Source organism: Dendropsophus ebraccatus, chromosome 2, assembly GCF_027789765.1.
Source record: "Dendropsophus ebraccatus isolate aDenEbr1 chromosome 2, aDenEbr1.pat, whole genome shotgun sequence".
Taxonomy (NCBI): Eukaryota; Metazoa; Chordata; class Amphibia; order Anura; family Hylidae; genus Dendropsophus; species Dendropsophus ebraccatus.
In genome coordinates, this window is record NC_091455.1 from 127,376,102 (window position 1) to 127,403,853 (window position 27,752).

At 42.9% G+C, this 27,752-nt stretch overlaps 1 protein-coding gene across 5 annotated transcripts in view; it reads right to left on the minus strand.

Annotated features, from left to right (window-relative positions):
• Positions 1-27,752, minus strand: part of LOC138783500 (collagen alpha-2(VI) chain-like) — a 108,773-nt gene that overhangs the window by 67,770 nt on the left and 13,251 nt on the right. For all 5 annotated transcript variants that reach the window (XM_069958275.1, XM_069958273.1, XM_069958274.1 and 2 more), the window contains exons 2-10: positions 14,236-14,349; positions 12,810-13,393; positions 9,657-9,677; positions 9,355-9,420; positions 9,066-9,119; positions 6,139-6,183; positions 3,299-3,325; positions 3,194-3,220; positions 3,060-3,104 (exon numbers count right to left, since the gene is read on the minus strand). In XM_069958275.1, the coding sequence (XP_069814376.1) occupies positions 3,060-3,104; positions 3,194-3,220; positions 3,299-3,325; positions 6,139-6,183; positions 9,066-9,119; positions 9,355-9,420; positions 9,657-9,677; positions 12,810-13,393; positions 14,236-14,341 (975 nt within the window). In that variant the 5' untranslated portion in view covers positions 14,342-14,349. The remainder of the gene's footprint in view (positions 1-3,059; positions 3,105-3,193; positions 3,221-3,298; positions 3,326-6,138; positions 6,184-9,065; positions 9,120-9,354; positions 9,421-9,656; positions 9,678-12,809; positions 13,394-14,235; positions 14,350-27,752) is intronic.

A 27,752-nucleotide genomic window follows, 5' to 3' on the forward strand; every position in this document is an offset into this window, starting at 1 on the left:
GCAATCAATGACACATGAACGACTTCTCGTTAGTTAGATCGTTGTGGCTTTTATACATAAAGATTCTGACTTAAATTCGAACTATATAACAATTTTTTGCATGATAATCTTCTCGTGTAAAGGAGCCCTTACACTCTACTGACCCTGCTTACAATCTACGTTACTGTATACATGCATTGTAGATAGTATCTCTTCTCATAGTCCTGCCCTGAGTTCATTCTATGGACTGTCATTGTCTATTATATTAATATAAATAGGGGATCAGAGATATAAAAGGTCCTTGACATGTTAGAGCTACAAGATGTTTGCATCAAGGAATATTTTTGAGTTCTCTAGAGCAGTTTATCTCAATGCCAGTCCTCAAGTACCCCCAACAAGTCATGATTTAAGTATTTCTTTAGTCTTTCACAGGTTATATAATTATACTTAGGAAATCAGGTATCACTGCAGTTGTTCTTTGTATATTCTCAACTCATGACCTGTTGAGGGTACTTGAGGACTGGAGTTGAGAAACATTGCTCTAGAGCAGGGGTGGGGAACCTCCGGCCCGCGGGCCGCATCCGGCCCCTGACACCTCCGGATGTGGCCCGCGGCTCCCCTGTGACATGCGCCGCTCTGGAGGAGAAGGAGCCGACACACACGGCATCCTCCTGTGTCTGTGACAGCTGCCAGGAGGATGCTGTGAGTGCCGGCTCCTTCCCCTCAGAGCGGTGTACATCTTCTGACTCCTGCCCTCCTGTGACGTGCGCCGCGCTGGTGAGGCAGGAGCTGGCACAGACACAGGAAGATGTGTTGTATGCCGGCTCCTGCCTCACCAGCGCGGCGCACGTCTTCTGACTCCTGCGGGCCGCGCGCAATGACGTCATTTCATCGCGCGCCGCCTGCAGGAGAAGACCGGCACAGAAGAGAGGAGGGAGAAGAGGACCTGGACAGTGTGGGAGCAGAGGAAAGGTGAGTGGGATGTTTATTTTTTTCATTTGGGGCAGACACTGGGGGTTAACTAGGCTACCAGGGACATGACTGGGGGGGTTAACTAGGCCACCAGGGACATGACTGAGGAGTTAACTAGGCCACCAGGGACATGACTGAGGAGTTAACTAGGCCACCAGGGACATGACTGAGGAGTTAACTAGGCCACCAGGGACATGACTGAGGAGTTAACTAGGCTACCAGGGACATGACTGGGGGGGTTAACTAGGCCACCAGGGACATGACTGGGGGGGTTAACTAGGCCACCAGGGACATGACTGAGGAGTTAACTAGGCTACCAGGGACATGACTGAGGGGTTAACTAGGCCACCAGGGACATGACTGAGGAGTTAACTAGGCCACCAGGGACATGACTGAGGAGTTAACTAGGCTACCAGGGACATGACTGGGGGGGTTAACTAGGCCACCAGGGACATGACTGAGGAGTTAACTAGGCTACCAGGGACATGACTGAGGGGTTAACTAGGCCACCAGGGACATGACTGAGGAGTTAACTAGGCTACCAGGGACATGACTGGGGGGTTAACTGGGCCACCAGGGACATGACTGAGGAGTTAACTAGGCCACCAGGGACATGACTGAGGAGTTAACTAGGCTACCAGGGACATGACTGAGGAGTTAACTAGGCTACCAGGGACATGACTGAGGAGTTAACTAGGCTACCAGGGACATGACTGAGGAGTTAACTAGGCCACCAGGGATATGACTGAGGAGTTAACTAGGCCACCAGGGACATGACTGAGGAGTTAACTAGGCCACCAGGGACATGACTGAGGAGTTAACTAGGCTACCAGGGACATGACTGAGGAGTTAACTAGGCCACCAGGGACATGACTGGGGGGGTTAACTAGGCCACCAGGGACATGACTGAGGAGTTAACTAGGCTACCAGGGACATGACTGAGGAGTTAACTAGGCCACCAGGGACATGACTGAGGAGTTAACTAGGCCACCAGGGACATGACTGAGGAGTTAACTAGGCCACCAGGGACATGACTGGGGGGGTTAACTAGGCCACCAGGGACATGGCTGGGGGGTTAACTAGGCTACCAGGGACATCACTAAGGATTCAAATCAGGTACAAGGGGCATCACAGAGGGTTAACTACAATAGCAGGGGCATTAGGGGAACAATACTTTGCCTTGTTCGGGTGCTGCAAACCCCCGCTACTAACTGCCGCGCACGGTATAACATTAAGTGCGGCCCTCGAATGATTTTATTAAGGCCCGACCGGCCCTCGACATGGAAAAGGTTCCCCACCCCTGCTCTAGAGTAATACACTGTATTAGTTTTTATGTATGTGGCCACATTGATTGCTAAAAGATAGGAGGGAATTCATTATTTGCAGTGTATATAATACTCTTATGCCAGCAAGTACATGTACTCCTATTCATCAGAAGTTGCATGCAGCTTGATGAATTTGTGTATTTTTACAGTTCTGCTTGTACGTTTTTATGGAAAACTTTAAGGATGCTCTGAGCTTGTGTAGATATGCACAAAAAAAACTTAGCAAAAATGTAAAAGTTGCACATAACAAGTAGTACTTGCCAGTAAGACCAGCTATAAAGATATAGCTTGAAAGACAGACCAGGTTGATTGCACAAAAATATACAACTTTTTGGCACAGAAATACATGGCAAGACGTATATTGATTCCCCCTATAATTTTTACTTGATATATAAAAAAATGTAACCTGTTCATAATTATAAGAGCATTACAAACACATACAAGAGAAGAGCACTAGTATAAATATGGTCCTACATTCTACATACAGTTTACCACAAAAATCAAGTAATCACCTTGAACAGGGTGGCCTAGCATAGAAAGACTGTTGCTGGTATCGTCAGCTACCTCCTGTAAGCAAAATTTTACGTACCATTTGCACCATTCAGATATATTTTGCTTGTTTATTTTTGTAACTAAAGCATGCATTTAACACCGCAGTTGTATAATTGTACTACCCTAGTTGTTTACAATATATAGCCAAAAACTTAATTTCGTCAGGTTCTATAATTTGTAGTTGCATAAATTCCAGGTTTTAGTGTATTTCTGTAGACTAGTTCACCCTACCTTTTCCCCTGCTGCGCCATTGTATGCAGGCTTTCCAGAATCCCCCTGTTTGGAAGAGAAGGAAACAAAATGATTCATGTCATTTAAATTAATACTTTTTGTTTTGAAAATTATGTAATTAAAAAATAGCATACCTTCAACCCTGGCTCTCCATAGTCTCCCTATAAGGTACATCAATTATTAGTAAGGTATTTAAAGCAAAGTAAGTATTAAAATAATTTTCATAAATAAGAACTTACCTGTTCTCCTTTCTGTCCAGAATAGCCCTTTATACATATAAAAAAAACAAAACAAATAAAACGACTGTATCAATAGGAGCAATATACATTCTCAGAGCTGGCATCAAGAATTTCAGAGCCCTGTACAGATAAAGGATTGACCCCCCCCCCACCAATATATAATGTTACATAAAATGCCAAAGATGTGTGCCAAAATGGCCCCAAAACTTCAAGTGTACCTGGCTGTCATTATAAAAAATTTCTGATCAGTCCAGGTCTGAGGGTTCAGACCTGTGCCAATTGTGAGAACAAGTGGGCAGAGGACTGTGCTGCAGCTCTGTGTCAGTGAAGAGTCAGGCTCCATAGACTTACATTAGGAGCCCAACTCATCGCGTGACACAGAGCTAAGTGCAGTCCTCTCCGTTGTTAGTAGGGATGGTCCGAACCGAGTTCGGGTTTGTACGAACCCGAACTTTTGGCAATGATTCCCGCTGTCTGCCTGCTCTGTGGAGAGGGTGGATACAGCGGGAGGACCGCCTGGAAAACTGGGATACAGCCATAGCCATAGGCTGTATCCCAGTTTTCCAGGCGGCCCTCCTGCTGTATCTACCCTCTGCACGGAGCGGGCAGACAGCGAGCGGGAATCTGATGCCGAGCGTTCGGATTCATACGAACCTGAACCTCGGCAGTTTCGGACCATCCCTAGTTGTTAGGGATTAAAACAATGGCCATTCTTGCCTTAAAATAATGCACTTCATTGTACTCTATGAGAACAATGGCTGTTGTTCACACACTGTATTGAACAATGGCAGTTGTTCCCTTATGGCCACACAAAACGGCCGTTGGAGCGAAGGCATGCCCAAATGTGCCCGCATTCTAATTAAAATAAAATGATGTTCCCGCAGCAGATATGGTAATAAGTGGGACTGTTGTTTATACATTGTGTTAACATAGCTTAAAACTATCAAGTTATTATGCATGAGCCCTGCTCCTCCTCACTTTCTGTGTGAACAATTCAGACGGTCCCATAGACATACATTGGGAGCCTGTCTTGGTCATGTGACATAGAGGCAGGAGACCTATGCACTGAGCGCACACTTCTTCCTGATTACTCTGGCGATCAGTCAGGGTCTGAGTGTATTTAGTGACTGATCAAAACTTTTGACACGTCCCATTTGACACGTCCCATTTAGGCTATGTTCACACTACGTAAAAGTATGGCTGTTGTTGCCATCGGCAGCAACAGCCGTACTTTATGCAGTGTGGAACATTGCCTATTCATTTATGGGATCCCGTCCAGAGCGTATACACATCGTATACGCTCCGGCCTGGATCCCATGCCGGGCCGCAAAGAACTGACATGTCAGTTTTCTGCGGCCGCAATTCAGTGAATTGCGGCTGTAGGAAACCCTGTCAGTTCACACAATGAAGCTCCAGCCGCTTGCTTCATTGTGTCCTATGGGGAGTTTTGATGCGGGCGCACGATGATGCGCCCGCATCAGAACAATACGGCCATAAAGATCATCCGCCTTAAAATGTAAGCTTTATTTTAGATCCATAATGCAAGACACTACTGCTATTTTTGAATGGAAAACTGTACCACTAACATGTTAGAATTCTGGCATGTCAGGCTAAATAAATGTATTTTCTTTATTCTTCTGTCTCTGTAGAAAACATCTTAAGGGTGCGTTCACACCTACAGGATCTGCAGCAGATCTGCAGCAGATTTGATGCTGTGTTCAGTTATTTAAATGAAATCTGCTGCAGAAAATCAGCTGCAGATCCTGTAGGTGTGAACACACCATAAAGGGGTATTTTGGCCAGCCATTAAAAATTTTTTTACAAAGTGCCAGATACTCACCTCCATTCCTCCCTTATGCTCTTAATGTGCTTTTCAACGTACTCCCCCCTCTAGTCACATTCTCTTGTTTCTGGCCGTTCCTCTCTATGTGGGCTGCTGTCAGACTACATTTCCTTGTAGTCTTTGCAGCACGCCCTACACAAGAAGATGGAGACAGAGACAAAGAGGACTGTTCTCGAGGTGATCTTCTAGGGGTAAGTGCATTAGCAGTGTGGCGGAACATGCATAATGCATAATGGATAATGACATACAGTTACAAAGTAATGGATATTGTAATTTACTCTGTAATTGTAGTAAAGCTCTCTAGAATAGCCCTTTATTGCCTTTTATCTGGGCCAATTATTGGTAAAGAGTGTTCCTATCAGCTCTCTTTCACCTGATAATTGGCCCATGTAAACAGATTTTATCTTTTGTGCAGCTGGTAAAATCTTCATTATCGGCTGCTGACAAATCTCTCTGTGTAAACAGATGTGTGCGCAATCGTATAAACCAAAAATCCTTGACTGGATGTTTTGTGGCTGTTGCGTCAGTCGCCCCTTTCACTAAGATTAAAAGGCTGTCAACATGCTCTTGGCCATATAGTGTAGATATAGAGAGCAGTAAAGTACATGTAGCACAGGTAGAGAACACTTGGGTACATGTAGAGAGTATGACAGCACATGCAATACTGTATTGCAGAGAGGCGCCAATAGACAGTCAATCAAGGTCTGCACTTACCTGGTGTTTTACCAGTGTAATGCAAATGTTTATTCACTGTGGCTTCCAGTCAGGCCTTTACTGCATGTACTGCCTGTTGCATTGTAATTAAAGTGTGATTCCCAGTTACAATGGCCCACTAAATACCATTGTAAATAAAAAATATATATATTGTAAAGAGAGGCCATTGAAACATGAGGGACCACAGTTATGCTTTAAGAAAGACTGGTCAGCATCAAAATAATCTAAGAAAGAGAATATTCAATCAATTTATAATTATATAAAACTGAAGATGCAAATGTACCTTTGGACCCGGAAATCCTATTGGACCTTCAATACCCAGATCACCCTGCAAAATATATTTTTATGGGATTTCAAGCACGAAAGAAACATGCCATATTATATCAAAACAAGAATTATTTACAGATATGTTTAAGGTTTTACCAATTTATATGAAATCTGACTTTGACAGTTAATGTCCCGTCTTGTGTTTTAATGTTGCAGGACATTCTGTCTGGCTGCAGCACTCCTTCCTCTCCCCTATCTGGTGTAGAACACAAATATTATTAGACCCCACCCCACTCCTAAACCCCACCCCATATCTGTTTTCAGCCAAAAAATGGCACAGACCAGGACACAATGTATTTTCTTTGTAGGACTCTTGCAGTTTATGATGCAAACAACCTCCAACTCCAGACTACACGGATTATGGGGCGCAGGTCCAACTTGAGATCGAGGCACAGTGAGTAATAAAAATATATTTTATTGTGGAGACTCAACGCGTTTCGGAACCGCACCGGTTCCTTTCTCAAGAGTCAGGACTCTTGAGAAAGGAACCGGTGCGGTTCCGAAACGCGTTGAGTCTCCACAATAAAATATATTTTTATTACTCACTGTGCCTCGATCTCAAGTTGGACCTGCGCCCCATAATCCGTGTAGTCTGGAGTTGGAGGTTGTTTGCATCATTGTTTCCTGTTGGATATCGGGAGTGGCTGCGGTCCTTGATATATACGCTGCAGAGTGTTGTGCCTCCCTTTGCACAACCACATCAGGTGAGGGTTGCCGTGCACCCCTATCCCTTTTTCACCTTGCCCTTCTGATCCTCGCCATGGAGCGCTGTCGCCCTTTGTTTTTTCTTGCAGTTTATGAAACTTCTGTGTACTGACAATGAAAATGGATCCTTAGATTATTTTTATTGTCAATTTTTAGAAGTAATGTTCCCTTAGATAAGTCCTCATTTATACTATTATATACTAGCTGGTAACTCAGTCAAGAACATACTTGATTTATCTAATTTAATATAGCTAGATACAGTGTGGCTGCTAAAATCTTCTGTAAATAGTAACAATATGATTCATTCTTATCTCATTTTTGGTTTTGATGATACAATTTATTAAATTAAAGTCTGGCAAATAAAAATAAAAAAATTGACAGGCGACAGTAATACTTACCTTCCCCCGTGCCCCCAATGTGCCACACCACAGGCTCCAGGTTTCAAGCCAGAACTTATTTTCCCTCAAGTTCTGATGTCATCACTACTCGGGGGGGGGGGGGGGGGGGCTATTTATTCCCCCGGCTTGTGACAGACACGGGCGGGGTAGTAGTCATCTGGGCGGCTCCCCACTCGTGTCTAGTCACCACTCTCTGCCTGTCAGTGTGCTCTGCGGTAATGATTGACAGGCAGAGAGGTCCGTTACTGGCCTCTCTGCCTGTCAATTATCCAGCGGAGTGTGCTGACAGGCAGAGCGCTGTGACTCGTCACGGGCGGGGAGCTGTCCAGATGACTACTACCCCGCCCGTGTCTGTCACAAACCTGGGGAATACAAGTCATATTTTCCTGGTATAAAGCTCCTGCTGCAGCCGCGACCGGTATGTGCCATGGCTGCTGCAGGAGCTTTATACAGTGCTCCAGGGAACCATATCAGCCCAAATTGGGCTGATTGGTTCCCTTTAAGCTTTTCTCTGCCACATCTGCAAGACATTTTTAAATATCGCTGGACTTTTCCTTTAAAACCAGATAGTAAAGTAGGGGCAACCAAGATCTTGGAAATATAAATTGCATACAGCAGCTGACAAATTAACATACTGTAAGGAATAGGAATGAGGGCTAAACTGATCTAATTTAAAGCGTAACTATAAAATATTTTGACCATTCAGTTTTAGTTAGCTTAGGTCATGATAAGAATTTTTGCAATATACGTTAATAACCTAAAATAAACAATTTTTTAAATACATGAAGCATAAAGTCCCCATTAAGCTGTGTTAGCCTCTGACTTATTTCTGCATTCCTGCTGGACACGCCCCCTCCCTGCAGACCCGTACCTAGAGTACGGACTGTGACAGGAGGATCAGATAACAGCCCTGACACAGAGAAAAACATAAACAAAACCTCCTCCCCCCCCTCCTAGCAGCACGCTCTCCCCCCTCTCCTCACAGAGGTGACTTAGCAGAGCTGAGGGTGTTGTGTGTGAGGAGCAGCGCAGGGGAGGAGATGGATGGAGGGACAAGTACTTAGTGCTTCAACAAGGAGGGACATGCCACCATGACTCTAATGTACTACATGAGGGAGAGTGGGTGAGTCACTGAGGGAAGGACTACAAGACCCAGCACAACACAGCTGTAGTCCTTCCATAATACATATAACATTCACTATCAGATGTCTGCAGCAGGTGCCCCCACCTCCATGGCTGACATTATCCTACAGTGTAATGAGAGCAGATGACTGTATCTAATCCCACTCTGCTGGGGCTCTGTATCTAATCTTACATTGTGATGTGTGATACATCTGCTAAGATGCTGGTCAGTGAATGGAGGGACGCAGCCAGGGAGAAGAGGGATAGGCCACGCCCACTTTCTCTCAGCCAGAAGAAAATTCATTTATTCTTCTGAGCCAAACAACTGGGGATATCTCAGCCAGTGTACAAGCTATCAACACAGTTTAGGGCTATTTTTAAAGGGTAACACGTGGGCTTTTTATTTAAGGAATTTCATTTTTTGGCTACTGAAATTATAGTTACGCTTTAAAGATCATTTGTACTTAGCATTTGCATGGGGAGGATTTTAACTTCTTTTTTTATACACTAAATGACAACACTCAATGACAATGAGTCATTTATGTAGCAGTCTATATAAACGTTAAAATGGAAAAATGCAATGAGGACAATATGGAAAGCCAACCCTTGCCACACACGGAATTATAAACCAATTGTAAAGCTGTAGTGTAATCTGTACCTGTAATCCTGGTGGTCCCGGGTCACCAGGTAATCCAACGCCTCCCTTTGCTCCCTGAATGAAAAAAGATGTTTATAGAATAATTGACATTTCAATTCTTGAATACTAAGGGGGGTGGGGAGGGCAATTGGATATCACTAGGGGGGTTCTCTTAAGCAACCCCTAAAACAACTACATTGTCTATAAGATAAAAAGTTGTGTTTTTGGAAATCAGTCATGAAACAAGTTTGCTATGTCCCAAAGACCAAAAATTGGCCCTCATTTTAAGGAGTTGAATTGCTGAACATACCTTTAAGCCTTTCAATCCTTTTGAGCCAGGATCTCCATTTGTTGCTAAACATAAAGATCCCCCACACTGTAATAACAGATATAATATTTAGGAGCAGTTCAGCCTATTAAGAGTAATATCAGAACTTCATATGACATGGCATTGTCCACATATAAACAGATCAATAGAGTATTAAGTGACAAAATGCTTAAAAGACACTTGCATCATGAAATTGTCATTTTGTACAACCTAAACAACTTTTTTTGTTTAGTTTTTCTTAATGTCCCAATTATATGACACAACTTTGAATTCACAATGTTTACCTCAGATTCAGCTTCTTTTACCTGCAGGGATAAAAAGATACTTGTCAATGCTTTTCTCTTAACATGATAAAGCTTAATTTAAAAATAACTTGTAACCTTGCACCACTGACAATGTATATGTTAGGATTTGCTAACAGATAACATGTCCTTGAGATAGGAAAGTCAGAGGAGGAGATTTAGGAAAGATAGGCCCGAGGCATACGCCAGGGAGAACGCCTCCTGTATGCCCCACTTGCATCATGGGCGGGCTGCGGGAGCTTGGGGGTGGCGTGACGAGGCAGGGAGGAGGTGTGGCCTCCTCCCGAGCCTCATTTATCATCATCATCCTCATTGCTCACAAGCATAAATCATCATCCAAATCTACACCTGCTTGGAAGCAGGTGAAGATTTCATACGCCAGGCGCCTCTTAGTGAATCCTGCTGGGGAAAAGTAGGCAGGGCCTAATATAAAACCCCTCAGAGGGTCAGGTGTGTGAAGTGCTCAGCAGAGAACTTTAACCGATCTGATCTTCAACCAACTTTTGACTTTTCTCTAGGACATGTCAAAAGAATAAAGAGTATCTATCACGACTCTTGGTCTGTCTGTTTTAGCAATACTTGTACTGCCCATAAAATAAAAATCTGGATCACCTATACATGCACTCCAGACACACACATTCTGCATACACTGTAGCCACACACTACACACTTACAGTACATGCACTCCAGACACACATATTCTGCATACACTGTAGTCTCACACTACACACTTACAGTACATGCACTCCAGACACACACATTCTGCATACACTGTAGCCACACACTACACACTTACAGTACATGCACTCCAGACACACACATTCTGCATACACTGTAGCCACACACTACACACTTACAGTACATGCACTCGAGACACACATATTCTGCATACACTGTAGTCTCACACTACACACTTACAGTACATGCACTCCAGACACACATATTCTGCATACACTGTAGTCTCACACTACACACTTACAGTACATGCACTCCAGACATACAAATTCTGCATACACTGTAGTCACACACTAAATGCACTCCAGACACACACATTCTGCATACACTGTAGTCTCACACTACACACTTACAGTACATGCACTCCAGACACACAAATTCTGCATACACTGTAGTCACACACTATACACTTACAGTACATGCACTCCAGACACACACATTCAGCATACACTGTAGCCACACACTACACACTTACAGTACATGTACTCCAGATACACATTCTGCATACACTGTAGCCACACACTACACACTTACAGTACATGCACTCCAGACACACACATTCTGCATACACTGTAGTCACACACTACACACTTACAGTACATGCACTCCAGACACACACATTCTGCATACACTGTAGCCACACACTACACACTTACAATACATGCACTACAGACACACACATTCTGCATACACTGTAGTCACACACTACACACTTACAGTACATGCACTCCAGACACACACATTCTGCATACACTGTAGCCACACACTATACACTTACAGTACATGCACTCCAGACACAAACATTCTGCATACACTGTAGTCACACACTACACACTTACAGTACATGCACTCCAGACACACACATTCTGCATACACTGTAGTCACACACTACACACTTACAGTACATGCACTCCAGACACACACATTCTGCATACACTGTAGTCACACACTACACACTTACAGTACATGCACTCCAGACACACACATTCTGCATACACTGTAGTCACACACTACACACTTACAGTACACGCACTCCAGACACACACATTCTGCATACACTGTAGCCACACACTACACACTTACAGTACATGTACTCCAGATACACATTCTGCATACACTGTAGTCACACACTACACACTTACAGTACATGCACTCCAGACACACACATTCTGCATACACTGTAGCCACACACTACACACTTACAGTACATGCACTCCAGACACACACATTCTGCATACACTGTAGCCACACACTACACACATACAGTACATGCACTCCAGACACACACATTCTGCATACACTGTAGTCACACACTACACACTTACAGTACATGCACTCCAGACACACACATTCTGCATACACTGTAGCCACACACTACACACTTACAATACATGCACTACAGACACACACATTCTGCATACACTGTAGTCACACACTACACACTTACAGTACATGCACTCCAGACACACACATTCTGCATACACTGTAGCCACACACTACACACTTACAATACATGCACTCCAGACACACACATTCTGCATACACTGTAGTCACACACTACACACTTACAGTACGTGCACTCCAGACACACACATTCTGCATACACTGTAGCCACACACTACACACGTACAGTACATGCACTCCAGACACACACATTCTGCATACACTGTAGTCACACACTAGAATTAACGTTTTGCAATTACATTAAACGGTTAGTGAACAAATGTGGAATTACAGCGAATGATTAGTGAACGATTAACGATGATTTTAGGGCCAGATCTAAATCAACGATCAACAACACACAAGCGAGTTTTCGATCGTTGCCTGCAATTACACAGGACAATTATGATTTAAATTTGAACAATATATAACGATTTTTTGCACAATAATCGTCCCTTACAGTACATGCCCTCCAGACACACATTCTGCACACATGCAGCACACTGTACAACAGACCCAGGCAAAGTATGGCCTGTTTCTGCCCGGCCTGCGTTCCTCTACAGCATTCCTTCAGCATTTCAGCAGCCGCACAGCTTCTAGTGATGCCCTGCCACTGTTATGCAGGGTGAGCATAAGGGACAGAGGACCTATCAGTATCCTGCTGCTCTATTCATTGTCATAGGCCATGGGCACCTAGTGCCTGCAGCCCAAAGCAGCCGGGACAGGATCTCTCCAGCAGGCGCAATGGTATCATACTATTAAACTAGCTGAAGACATTGGAGCCAGAATAGGGAGGGTCCTGCTCCATTCTCGCAATAAGTAAGTGTCTTGTGTTTTTTATTTATGTTGGAGCATTACATATATGGCAGGTAACCACTGCAGCCAGTGATTGGTTGAGCAGGCATATGTTTTAGCTTTAAATAAAATTGGACTGAAGTATTACTATATTACCATCCTTACCATTATATCTATCATTCTACTAATAGTTCTGTTTCTGTCTCGGCTTATATTAACTAGATAACTGTTCCGGTATATTTCTGCAGGGTAGCTGGCAATTGTGAGAAGATCACTCTCTACTGTGTTCTGGTTTGTGGCTACCACAAATATTTTTATCCCAACAGTCTTCATTGCTTCAGAGGCCTCAAATACTCCACCACATGAAATTCCAAGGCTTTGGCCATCTGATAGTACAATGGCAAATTTATTACCCCTGCTGGCTTCAGGATCTTTTAATATAGCTTCCGTTGTCGCCTTTAAAGCACAATCCACAAATGAATCTCCACCAATATACTTGAGTTGGTTAGTTTCCATGTTGAAAGTGGATACTTCATCTGTAAAGTTGATGATTGGTTTCACAATATTGGAGAATTGAAGGGCTCCATATCGCCACTGTATATGGCTGCCAGTCTTTTTTACTGCTTGGGAATTTGCAGTGAAGATCCTGATAAAATCCTTTATTTCATTTACAATATTTCTGGATGGATATTTCAGAGCCACACTTTTAGATGTATCAATGGTAAAATACACATTAATGCCACAGTTACCTGGAAGAAATGAATAATTGTGTGTTAAAATGATATATGCATCATAAAAACCTGGTATGTAATGTAAGCACTGCGTGGTTCTATGTTAGCGTCTCTCTCCAGAAAAGCCACAATTGGTTTGATGCTGGCTATACAGGGGTGTGGAGTCTAAGGGCTCTATTAAGACAACACTATGATAACAATGATAGCATATTGCTTAAGGGCCTTTTACACGGGCCAATTAACGGCCAAGAGAGTTTCTAAAAACGCTCCTGCGGCCAATAGTCAGCCACGTAAATATGACACCGATTAGTCGAGGCCGGGAAAAACAGCCTCATCCTTTGCTGATCGGGTCTTTACAGCAAGTTTTCAAATTTATCATTCCTGGGCACACATCTTACTGTGTAAACAGGGTTATGTGTGCCTGATAACAATAAAAGAAAACGGGCATAACAGATATGTATATATATATATAATATGTATATATATGTGCTGTTAGTTTAAAGATCAAAGCACCAGTGTATACTTACTTCCCTGCTGCTTCTGAACTGGCATGTCTCCTCCAGTCCTCTAGTTTGGACACCGCCTGTATCTTCAGGCCCCACCTCCGTCAGCATTATTGACAGCCGGAGGAGGCGGGGCCTGAAGATACAACTGACGGCCGGTGTGGAGGAGATGTGCCAGATCACAAGCAGCACAAATGTAAGTATAATCTGCTGCTTGTGATCTTCAAAACTGACAGCACAGATATATAAACATCTGTGATGTCAGTTTCCTAGGCTGCACAAATGATACAGCTGGAGATTGATCATCAAATTCTTTGCTTTGTGTAGATAAAAAAAAAGAATACAATGGTAACTCACCTGTGTGTTTAAAAAATGAAGTTAATGTTTGCTGAGGTTTCATTTGACCGTAAGACAAGGTCAGGCAGCAAAATAAAAGCACAATTCTTACATGATCCCTGAACATTGTGAAATCTGAAAAATGAGAGGTTAATGCATTAGGTTGGTAACTTTTTTTTTGTACTGTATATGGTAGAACTACAAACAGGTGGATATTTTGCAGTCAATCAAGGACAATTCTCTGGTGTAAATCAGGGTACTCCAGAAACTCAAGTGTTTACTTCTTTTTTTTTTTTTTGTTAATACATGAATTTATTAAAGTTATACAATAAAGTTATATTAACTTCATTAAATGAAATGTATACTTCTTTACTTTTTATACATGCACCTTCTCTGCTGCTACCAATGTCTGTGTTGACCTCAGAGCAGCTTGACCTCAGAATAACCCTCCCAGCATTACAAAGAAGCTATAATGATGTAGATACAGCCTGCCAGGGACTTGTTTACATCAGCTGTCTCAGAAGGGAGAGGGGAGGACGGGAAGACAGAGAGAAAAGCTTACACACAGATTTTTGTGTATTTAGCAGAAAGCAGCAGCTGAGAACTGGGGGAAGGAGACTGAATAGATAAAAACAAGTATGGAAGGAATTGTTAGTCTCAACATGGACAGCAACATATCAAAAATTATGTTTGAGTGGAATACCCCTTTAAGTCTTTCCTGAAAAGTTCTGCTTCAGACCATACACCATTTTTGTAGCCTGCCTTTGGACCTGTTATATTTTATTAATATCCTTTTTTTAGGTGAGGTCTCTGGAACTGGACACAGTATTCCAGATGTGGTCTCACTAGAGCTCTATACAGCGGGATCACAATCTTCCTCTTCCTACTGGTTATACCTCCAGCTATACAGCTCAGCATTTGATTTACTTTCCCTCTCGCCCGTTTGAACTGGTGACTCATTTTATGAAATCACTACCCCTAAATCCTTCTCTTCTGAAGTCTTTGCTAACACAGAACTACCAATACTTGGATAGAGGATTCCTTCTATGTCTCTTACAAACAATTAAAATTAATAGTACCCAGAACAGACCCTTGTGGCACACCACATGTAACCAGTTTCTGCACAGAATATACACCATTAATAACAACTGTCTGATTTCTAACCTTAAGTAAACCACAAATCCACAGCCGATAATCGTTTAGAGTCATAGGTTCATTCTTTGGACGGACAGCGGAATCCGCCCGTGCATAGAATGCAGTGTATGGCCGGGGCGGAAATGTGCGCGGCTGCCAGAGTCCACGCACAGGTGCGAGTTGCGGAATCCGCAACGTGTTTTCCGTCGGGATTTTGTAGTGTCCACGTATGCTAAGGATTTGCTATTACTCTAGACAGTTCCTTTTAGAAACAGAGGTCGCAGCGGATAGGACTGTGTCAGACTGGAAAGAATATACCACTTCTTGCAGGGCATACAGCAGCTTATAAGTACTGGAAGATTTTTTAAATAGAAGTAAATGACAAATCTATGTAACTTTCTGTCACCAGTTCATTTAAAAAAAATGAATATTTTTGCCGGAGTACCTCTTTAAGTTTTATTTTTTCAAACAGCACTCCAACCCTGTGCCGAGTAAGGGGGGACAATGATCAGAGGCAGGAGGGGACCAGCATCTATATTGACTATGGCATCTGGGGTCAATGACGGCGATTATTTCTAATCCCAGCTGTTAAGAGGGGGGCCAGCTACATTCAGTATTTACTCTGAGCTCAGTTCTATACTCTTTTCCTGATTAAAACATTTGAGATACAGGTACCTCAAATTTCAGAAATAGTTATACTACTACTAATAGTGCTATGAGATTATGTGTATTCCCATCCATATTCCTCTATTACTGGTAGATTGTTGTTGGTGTCCACTAAAATATATCATAAAACATGAAAGCACGAAACCCTTTCTCTATGTAAATTCCCTTGTTCACTCTCCACTGACTTTTTCATTGGTGTTAATTCATTATAATTAGAACTGATATTACTTACAGATTATAACACTATGCATGTCCTAGACACTTTACAATAAAGTGATGGTAAATTTTGTGTGGTGAATCAAATTTAAACTTGCAAATTTTAAAGATCATGATGTGTTATTTCCATTCCTTGAAATACTTTTCGTGTTAAACTTGCTAAGTCACAAACATAAGTCATCATTAGAGATGAGCGAGCATGCTCGTCCGAGCTTGGTACTTGATCGAGTATTAGGGTACTCGATGGTACTTGTTAGTCGGACGAGCATCTCGCGATACTCGAGGAAATCTCATCATCCGTTTCCTGTAAGTTTGGGCGCTATTTCGCAGCTAATAAACATGTAGGAGACTCTTTGGTACATCCTGCGATCACGTGGGACCCATACATGACGATAGCAGTGATTGGTTGGCCAGATCAGATGACCTGGCCATATAAAACGCGCAGCCGGCAGTGCTCGCTTCAGACGCATGCTGTGAGAGATCAGGGACAGAGCTGCTGCTGGTCAGGGAGAGTGTCAGTGTAGGATTTAGCGTTCCAGTAGGCAGGGTATATACTAGCAATACAAACAAACAGTCCTTTTCAGGGCTTAAAAGCTTTTATTAATACTATTACTACAGACTTCTGGCTGGGACTTGCAGTGCTGCTACAGCGATTTAAGCAGCACACTGTGGTGACCGGCTGCTGGCAGAAAGGGGACATTAGGTGTTGCATAAACACCCCTAAGAAGTGCTCAGTGTACTTCTTTTTGATTTGGGGGCTGGTGGTCCTGGTGTACTGCACTGTATAGCTGGGAGTTGTAGTGCATCTCACATAGAACTTACTTCACTGCTCATATTGTATTGGGGTGACAAAGTGTGTGTACAGTTGTTGCCCATACCAGATAGCACTACCTAAACTAGTGTGTACTGCACTGTATAGCTGGGAGTTGTAGTGCATCCTGCATAGAACTTACTTCACTGTTCATTGTATTGGGGTGACAAAGTGTGTACAGTTGTTGCCCATACCAGATAGCATCACATAAACTAGTGTGTATTGCACTGTATAGCTGGGAGTTGTAGTGCATCCCGCATAGAACTTACTTCACTGTTCATTGTATTGGGGTGACAAAGTGTGTACAGTTGTTGCCCATACCAGATAGCACCACCTAAACTAGTGTGTATTGCACTGTTAAGCTGGGAGTTGTAGTGTATAGAACTTACTTCACTGCTCATTGTATTGGGGTGACAAAAAGTGTGTACAGTTGTTGCCCATACCAGATAGCACCATCAAGCCACCCCCTTAACTAGTGTGTACTGCACTGTATAGCTGGGAGTTGTAGTGCATCCTGCATAGAACTTACTTCACTGCTCATTGTATTGGGGTGACAAAGTGTGTACAGTTGTTGCTCATACCAGATAGCACCACCTAAACTAGTGTGTACTACAATGTATTGCTGGGATTTGTAGTACATCATGCATAGAACTTTACTGCTGATTGGAAGGGGGTGTCAGAGTGTGTATAGTTCACGCCAATACTAGAATAAACCGTCCAGCCCCCCCCTAAACTAGTGGGCACTACACTGTATTGCTTCTGTATCACTTCTAATGGTTCTCTGTATCCTCACTGCCATGCTCTGACATCACACTACGTCTGCGGAGGAGCGGGACTGGTTGCCGGGGGCCCGCAGATCGTGCCCCCGCCAACCGGCCAGCTGTTTTATCTTATTTTTTCTTGTCTAGCTGTGGCCGGGGCCTCACCACCCTCAGTCGAGAGGCATCAAGTGTACTCTTGATGGTGAGTGGTGAGTAAGAGCAGGCCTAGCCAGTTAGTTGTCAGCACCCGGGTTTATGTCCACTACATATCCCAGCCCCTGGACTCACTCTAATTTTTGGGTGGGCTCAAGATCAAGATCCTCAAGGATCAAAGTCAATTTCAAAAAGCGGTCGGAGGAGAGGTGGTGAGTCACATTATGCAGGGAATGTTACCCCAACTGCTACATTCAAATTGAAAATCGAAAGGGTGGTGGGGGTAGGAGTGGGGAGTCACGTGATGCAGGGAATGTTACCCCAACTGCTACAGGAGCGGGTCTGGTTGCCGGGGGCCCGCCGATCGCGCCCCTGCCAAACAGCCAGCTGTTTTATTTTTTCTTGTCTAGCCATGGACGACGTGCCCACGAGGTGGAATTTAAAGGACAACTCCGGCGGGACCCCCCAAAAAAAAAAAAACACAGACACACACAGACACCATACTCACCATCCCTCCGGTGACGATCGCCACTCCATTCGCCCGCCGTCCGCCTCACCGTCACCTGCGTCCGCCGTCCAGCGATGTCTCCTTCTTCCGGGTCCATGAGAGAGAAAAGGCTGCCAGCGCGCTTGCGCACCGGCAGCCTTTTCATTGGCTGGAGCACATCACATGGCTTCCAGCAAGCTCAGCCAATCAGGGCTGAGCAAGCTGGAAGCCATGTGATGCGCTCCAGCCAATGAAAAGGCTGCTGGTGCGCATGTGCACCAGCAGCCTTTTCTCTCCCATTCACTCTCAATGAAGACGCCGAGAAGGAAGAAGACCCGGACCGCCCCCAGCTCTGACATCACCCGACACCAGAGAAGAGGACCGTGACGACCGTAATAGGTAATGTATATATTCTTTAACTTCCGGGGTGGGGGGTCGGGGGTCGGAAAGTGGGGGAAGGGGGCCAGACCGGGTATTTAACCACATTACAAAGTTATATAACTTTGTAATGTGTGTTAAATAAGCCAAAAAAAATTTTCGCCGGAGTTGTCCTTTAACCTTCCAGATGGTAGCCAGGGTTTACCAGCAACGCAGAGCCATTGTGGAATGCCAGATGTCAACCTTGGTTTTGTCCATTTCAAACCAAATGATTTGTGGTCCATATACCTACCTCTGCCATCCATGTTGACTTCTGGTGTGCCCGCCCTTGCCTCCTTGTTGCTGGGCCTTAACTGGCATCCATGTCGACTACTGGTGTGCCTGCCCTTGCCTCCTTTTGGCTGGCCCTTAACTGGCATTCATGTTGACTACTGCTGGGCCTTTAGTTTACTGGCGTCCCTAATTTTGCCTCATTGTTTTGTCCATTTCGTAACAAATGATTTGTGGTCCTAGTCCGTATTGATGTTGTAGCCTTCTCAAAGGCAGGATTGACCAGGTCTTTTTTAATAGACACTTGCCCTCTCTTAGAGACTCTTTAAAGGATTGAAAGTTTATTCATTCGTTCAAATCAAATTACGGGGCCTCTTAAGAAGACTGTGTTGTTATTCTTCGTCCCTACCTCCAAAGAGATGCCTCTCAAGCAAAACTGCATGAGGGTGTGAGTCAAAATCTAGCCCTAATCCGGCTATTTTACTTTTAGGCGCAGCAGCAGCACTGCCGTGGGTAAGCGTCAGTAGGTGGTGCTCAAAGTGATGAACAGCACCTTCTACCTTCCTTGGATGTTTTAGCCGCTTTTAAGGCAGGATTGGCCAGGCCTTTCACCAGTAGCTTCTTTCCTTTCTTGGCTGTTGTAATAGCCTTTTTGAAGGCAGGATTGGCCAGGCCTTTCACCAGTAGCTTCTTTCCTTTCTTGGCTGTTGTAGTAGCCTTTTTGAAGGCAGGATTGGCCAGGCCTTTCACCAGTAGCTTCTTTCCTTTCTTGGCTGTTGTAGGCTTTTGGAAAGCAGGATTGACCACCAGGTCTTTTTATTACACAGGCTACCACACTTGGCATCTCTTAGAGACTCTTAAAGGATCGAAAGTGTATTCGTTCAAATTCCGGGGTCTTTTAAGAAGACTGTATTGTTCTGTGTCCTCACTGCCATGCTCTGACGTCACACTACGTCTGCGGAGGAGCGGGACTGGTTGCCCGGGGCCCGCTGATCGCGCCTTCGCCAACCAGCCAGCTGTTTTATTTTATTTTTTCTTGTCTAGCCGTGGCCGACATGCCCACGAGGTGGAACCTTCCAGATGGTAGCCAGGGTTTACCAGCAACGCAGAGCCATTGTGGAATGCCAGATGTCAACCTTGGCTTTGTCCATTTCAAACCAAATGATTTGTGTTCCATATGCCTACCTCTGCCATCCATGTTGACTACTGGTGTGCCTGCCCTTGCCTCCTTTTGGCTGGGCCTTAACTGGCATCCATGTCGACTACTGGTGTGCCTGCCCTTGCCTCCTTTTGGCTGGGCCTTAACTGGCATCCATGTCGACTACTGCTATGCCTGCCCTTGCCTCCTTTTGGCTGGGCCTTAACTGGCATCCATGTCGACTACTGCTGGGCCTTTAGTTTACTGGCGTCCCTAATTTAGCATCATTGTTTTGTCCATTTCGTACCAAATGATTTGTGGTGGTTCTGGTCCATATGCCTTTAACTGGCATCCATGTCAACTACTGTTATGCCTGCCCTTGCCTTCTTTTGGCTGGGCCTTAACTGGCATCCATGTCGACTACTGCTATGCCTGCCCTTGCCTCCTTGTTGCTGGGTCTTAACTGGCATCCATGTCGACTACTGCTATGCCTGCTCTTGCCTCCTTTTGGCTGGGCCTTAACTGGCATCCATGTCGACTACTGCTATGCCTGCCCTTGCCTCCTTTTGGCTGGGCCTTAACTGGCATCCATGTCGACTACCGTTATGCCTGCCCTTGCCTCCTTTTGGCTGGGCCTTAACTGGCATCCATGTGGCAGTATGAGAGTGAATCAATATCAACAGGCCCTGGTACAGAAGCTTAAAATGTGCTTCCCATCTGACACCACTAGCGCCAGAGGATGTAGTTCTGTGGGCCAAAGAGCGGGGGATTGCTGAATGCCATGCTGTGTCTGGCTCAACTTTTGGGAGGCTCACTAGCTTCCTCAATCACTTGTAATGGATCTCAGTGTGCTGAATGCCATGCTGTGTCTGGCCTAATTTTTGGGAGGCTCACTTTCTTCCTCACTCACTTTTAATGGTTCTCTGTGTGCTCACTGCTATGCTAGGTCTGGTATAATTTTGGGGAGGCTGACTGGCTACCGCTTCTACCTTGTTCACTCTGTCCTCACTGCCATGCTGTGTCAGGCTGAATTTTTGGCTGGTTCATGATATGCTACCTCTGTTTTAATGGTTCCCTGTGTTCTCACTGCCATGCTGTGTCAGGCTGAGTTTTTGGGTAGTCCATATGCCTACCTCTGTTTTAACCAGGCTGTTGCACAGAATTAGGCATAATGGTGGCTTTAGGCAGCCTCAGAGGCATGCATACATGCTGCCCCTGCTGTTTCCTGTCCATTTCCGTTGTGTTTCCATCAATTTCTGAGGTTGACAGGTTTCCCTCTACCGAACCTGAGTCCCCTCAAAAAATGCTCGAGTCTCCCATTGACTTCAATAGGGTTTGTTACTCGAAACGAGCACTCGAGTATCGGGAGATATTCGTTTTGAGTAACGAGCACCTGAGCATTTTAGTACTCGCTCATCACTAGTCATCATGAAAAGATGAAATATCGTGAAGCTGCTTTTAGAACAGCAGGTATTAATCTTCACTCAGTGTCAATTGACAAGATAAGACTGTTTTAATAAATGTCTAGTGGAACACCGGCCTACACTGATACAGGGGTGGGGCATGACAGACACAGACATTCTCTCTTTCATGTTCTTAGAATCCCTAATAAATACCCAACTCTCTCTAATATATATATTTAAAGTAGCACTACCATATTTGGGAATTAAACTCACATATCCAACATTCAAATTCTTTTAAGGCAATTCTCTACATCTAGTAATAAAAAGAACAATGGCCCACATTTATTATGACTGTACATCAGAATTGTGGTGCTCAGTAACTTTATATTTATTATGCATAGTGAATAAAAGTAAGTATTTTAGGTAGGATAATCATTGGCAGGAAACTTTGTTCTCACTGGCCTAGAAATGGGGGGCTGTGAAGCTTCAAACACACACAGGGAGGACTTGTACTTCCTTTTAATTTTGGATGCTCTTCTGGTTTTGGCACAAAAACTGCAGTGGTAGTTTTCACAAAATAACCTGTGTGTGTTTGCAGCCATAGGCTATGTTCACACAACTTTAACAGCCGGCCGTCGGGCTGCACTCAGCCCATTCCTGCAGCCGATACCTCAGTATCGGCTGTAGGAACGTGCTTCTTTTCACAATTGATTTGCGGGCACCGTTGGGTGTGCCCGCAAATCAATTAGCCATTTACTCCAATGCAATGTGCGGCCATGCTGCAAATTGCGTTGTGTGAACAGCTTGTGTTTCCGGACGCTGTTCACTGAAATCATTGACAGGCACATTATCCTAATGCCTGTTCTAAAGATCGGGCGTTAGAATAACGATGTGAGAACACAGCGGGCGGCATTGCATTGACTTCAATGCAATGCCGCCTCTGCAGTAAAGAACGAAGGCTGTGGCCATTGCAATCAGAGTCCGTTCTTTACTTAAAAAGAACGTTGTGTGAACATAGCCTTATAGTGACCAATGATCTAAAATCTTCAAGTAGAGAATATAGCTAGTTTTCTATAGATGTGCTGATTTACAGACAGAAAATATGACATGTGGATGAGGCCCTGAGGCCTTTTAAGCTTTCACTGGAAGATGCTGCCGCCAACAGAAGTTCATGTAGCTGTGATAATGCCCTAAGGACTTATGCACATGTTCAGTATTTTTTTCAAGTCCGTAGATTCCTCCCGCTATCCACCCGTACAATCCGCTAAAAATTACGGATTGGGCATATGTAGTGCATCAGTATTGCTGTAAATCCTTTTTTTTTTCAACATGTCAACTAAAATTCCATTTATTTATTTATTTATTACAGAAATACAGAAACCAAACAGGTTACAATCCGTAAAAAATTGCGGATCCCATTGATTTCTATGAGAGGATCTGGGTCCACACGAGGACATGTCCTTTTTTTCAATATTGGTTTGCATCCTTGTAATCTACTGATGTGTGAATAGTGTGAATAGCCCAATAGACATCAATGTCCGAATACAGAAATACGCATCCAAAGATTACGGAACATGTGAATAAGGCCTAAGTGTCAGTGAGTTTCATGCACAAGCCCTATTCTTCTTTACAGGGCTTATGTGTGGAAGTCGAGCATAGGACATTTTCACAGCAACTTGAACTTTTTTAATAGCTGCATCTTACTGTGAAAGCCTAAAAAGCCTCACTGTGGCAAGTATGTTTAAGGTAACAAATAAACATTTGTCTCTGACAGGATTCTGGTTAGACAGATCCTTTAAAAGTCCTTACATAGATTAAATGACTTTAAAGTGAATGTGTCAGAAAATGAATGACATATTGTTAAAAGTTCTTAAGTTAAATTTTTAAAAGTTTTGTTTTTTAATTTTCTATTTTACTATTTACATTAGAAAATAATTCTGAAATCTTGCACTTTTCATTCTTGTCGCTAGGTCTAAAACTGAGCTGACACTTTCTGTACTGTCTGTGCTGATAAGAGGAGGCTGCTGTAAAGTGATCTGTACAGAATTACAGTGAAAGGTTACACTGTTAAACAGATAGCACCAGTATATATAAGACAATAGCAGCTTCCTGTGGAATGACCTCTTCAGAGGTCACACAGCGTGCTTAGTAATGTTTTACACTCATCTCAAGAAGATAAATCCTATTTATTGTCATCCATGTCCAGGGGGCTTGCTGTAATGGCCCTTTACATGGCCAATTATTGTTCATTATCTAGAAACGCTCATTAACCTCATAATCAGCCAATGTAAAAAGGACTTGCTTGCTAGCTGATTTGATCTTGCAGATGTGCAGCTAATACCTATGCATTTTAATGGGCAAGGGAACTATACAGCGATAGTGGGCTTGTTTGCGGCTGTACTCAGCAGCACATCAGGTTGTTTAAAGGGACTCTAAAGTATATCACTAAATGCTGTTAAAACAGCTCAGGAAAGATGGCAGCCCCCATAACAATGGACAAAAAAATTACAATCAATTTAGAAACATTAGAAAAAAGAACTTATTTCTGTATCTGGCTCTAATCAGTACAGAAAAATCTAGGCGATGCATGTTCTCTAAGAATGTTATAAGAGAATCTCTCTGAAGATGCTTAGATAATTGTTTTGTGGCCAATAGAATCTTAATAGACACAATATAGACATGACAAAATACTATTTATGGGGTGAAATTGGGAAAAACACACAATTCTGCAAATTGTGTGTGTTTGGAGCGGGCGGGGTGTTTCCGGGTTTACGTAATGCACTTTACAGTAAAACTGACATTTTATCTTTATTCTGTAGGTCAGTCTAAATAGAATGATATGCATTTTATATAGCTTTTCTAACATTTTACTATTTTTATCAACAGTAAAACTTTTTCTTTGCAAATATGTATGATTACAATGGCCCTTTTTTTTACTTCTATAGCGTTTCTATTTTTTCACTTATGGGGATCTATAGGGTGTCATTGTTTGCGCCATGATCTCTAGTTTTTATAAACACCATATTTGTGTAGCTGAGACATAATTAATCAATTTTCACTCATTTTCATTTAAATAAATTGTAATAAAAATAATCAATCCTGGCGTTTTTTAACTGCTTACTGTTCACTCCGTTCACTGTACAGGAACAATATACGCATGCTATGGTATATTACATGTTTATTTATTTATTTATGTGTTTTATTTACAAAAATGGGAAAGGGGGGTAATTTAAACTTTTATTGGGGAAGGGGCTATTCCATGTTTTTTAAAACTTTTTTTTAAAAAAATGTCTACACTTTTTATGTCCCCTTTGGAGACTTTAACATTTTTACATTACTTTTCAAACAGTGATCATTGCTATGCCATAGCATAGCATTGATCAGTGTAATCTGTGATCATTGCATAGAGCCTGCCTGTGCAGACTCTATACACTGATTGCCAATCTGACTGCCAGGAGGAAGAATAAAGACCTCTGGTAGTCAGAACGATCAGAACCCCCCCAGTCACACTGCAGGGGTCCTGATCAGTCAGTGAGAGGAGCACAGCTCCTGTCACTGATGTAAGTGCTACAGCACTGATGTAAGATCGCGGCACTGCAAGGGTTAATGGCGGGCCGCAGCGCAATCATGACAACCTGTCATACTAATATACACTAACTTGATGGTCTATTGGAATGACCTTGTAGATGCTGGATCTCTATCCATCTATCAAATAGAAGAGGGGTGGGGGACCTTCAGCCCTCCAGCTGTTACAAAACGACAATTCCCATCATGCCTGGACAGCCAATGCTAAAGGTTCCCCATTAGAGATGAGCGAACCGGGTTCGGGTTCGAGTCCATCTGAACCCGAACTTCCGGCATTTGATTAGTGGTGGCTGCTGAACTTGGATAAAGCTGTAAGGTTGTCTGGAAAACATGGATACAGCCAATGACTATATCCATGTTTTCTACATAGCCTTATGGCTTTATCCAACTTCAGCAGCCACTGCTAATCAAATGCCGGTTCGGATGGACTCGAGCATGCTTGAGGTTCGCTCATCTCTATTCCCCATCCCTGTTCTAGCTCATAGATGGGTGGAGATCCAACATCTACAAGGTCATTCCAATAGCCCAGAATATGCAGTAGCAGAATATCCTGTAAATCATTACTGTATGCTTTCTTTGCCCTAATAGCTGGGGTCTGCAGGTCAGTGCATTGTATGAAGCTGACGGATTCCCTTTATTGTTGTATTTATCATATGAAGACCATAATAAGTCTGACATACTCATCAGTTATCACCTTTTAAATCGCTAAGTGGACCTGATGTACAGTAGGATTGTTGCTGACTAAACTTGGTTATGAAATGTATCGGATTCTATATTAAAAAGAAATAGTCTTTCCCTTATACTTTGTGTGAAGCAGAACAATTTGGAAATCTGTAGTTAATCTGTAGTAAATCCACATGTATTAACATGCACATGGGAAGAAATCTGGACTGCCTCATTGACTTGAGGCCATGTTCCCGGCTGAAGTTAAAACTATGATTTTTTTGAAACAGCATAGCCATTCAGAGTGAATCATACAGTATATCTCTGTGATCATAGTTTGGGCAGCATGAAACTAGTAACAGGTTCATTTAAAAACGAAATTATCTAATACCTGTTTCATTACATACTCACTCTACCCTAGAAAAGTGAAATGAATTTCAAAATAAGGTTGCTGATGCTGATTTTGCAAGGTGCACAGAAATAAAGAAAACAGCCTAGCAAAGAAGGAATAGAACTACTGCTGCTGCGGGATTTACCTTGTAGGGACAGTGTGGATCCCCTGGAAAAGGGCAGAGGGTTGCTTTCCCCCTCTCCTGTGCATAGCAATAACTAAACTGTACCCTACTTCTGTGTTCCATTGTGGTCTCAGTTACTAAAGAATAAGCCTAAAAGCAGGCATTGATCAGAAGATTACTGAAAAGCAAGACACCTACTGGCGAAGACTTAAGTGGTTAAGTGGTCATATTTATTATTTACATATATGTTACTAATTACATAGGCTATCAAATGAAGGGACAATATCTTAAAAATGACTAAATAAATAAATCATCGGCTAATGCAGCAAAATTGAAGAAAAATACCATAAATGAAGAAGCATTGTTTGTAGTGCATTTTGTGTTTTTCTTATTGTATTTCAGAAAACATCTGGTTGCAACATTTGCAATGCTAAAGTCGCATTTTAGTGCAAGCCTTGTTTTCCTAAAAACTTTAGGCATTTTTTTTAGTTAATTTTGTGCATCCTCCTCCAAGGGGTCATGACATCAGTATATAAAAGGTGTGGTTTAGGTTTAGTAAATTTTTAGCCTCTTATTTTGTATGACTTTTTAAAGTGTCACTAAATTAGTTGGGCAATGCTACTCTACTCAAACACATCAACAAATGCATTGATAAAACTGCACAAGTTCCTTATATATAGTAAGGCAAATTGATAATTTTTTTGCAATTGAAAGTGGCAAGGTGAAAGTGCAAACTTGTGAAAAAGATGTAAATTCCCCTTATGATGTGTTGTTGTCAGCAGCAGCAGCAGCAGAGAGTTGGCCATAGAAGTCTTTTGAAGATTAGGGAATGGTGAAACATTTGTCACACATACTTCTTCATGTTATATTCTATAGCCCTGAGAGGATGTTTCCCTAATAAACATGTGTGCTTCAATGAAATACAGAAGTATGACATTCAGTAACACAATACATGTGATTATGTATTGACTAGAAAGTTATTACAGGATATCACAGTTATTACATCAGTTGGTTTTTGTTATAAGGTAAATAATCATGTCTATATAGACTTTCCATTCTTCCTATGTTGGATATGTTGGCATTTTCCTGTATTAAGAGATGAATGTAAAATACATGTTGATTCAAAGAAGTAATGTTGAGACAGCACATCCAAGGAACTCCAAGTTCCTTGAATGTTCTGTCTTGACATTGCTTCTTTGGATTGATATACATACTGTACATGGGTCCAGTCTGGTGAGATTAGCACTCACCCATAACTTATTTCTGGTGCTGCTGGGACTTGTAGTTCTTTAAAATAAATGTTGCTTCTACCTACCTTGCTTGAGGATACCACTCTTACTTGGAATATATCAGACAGA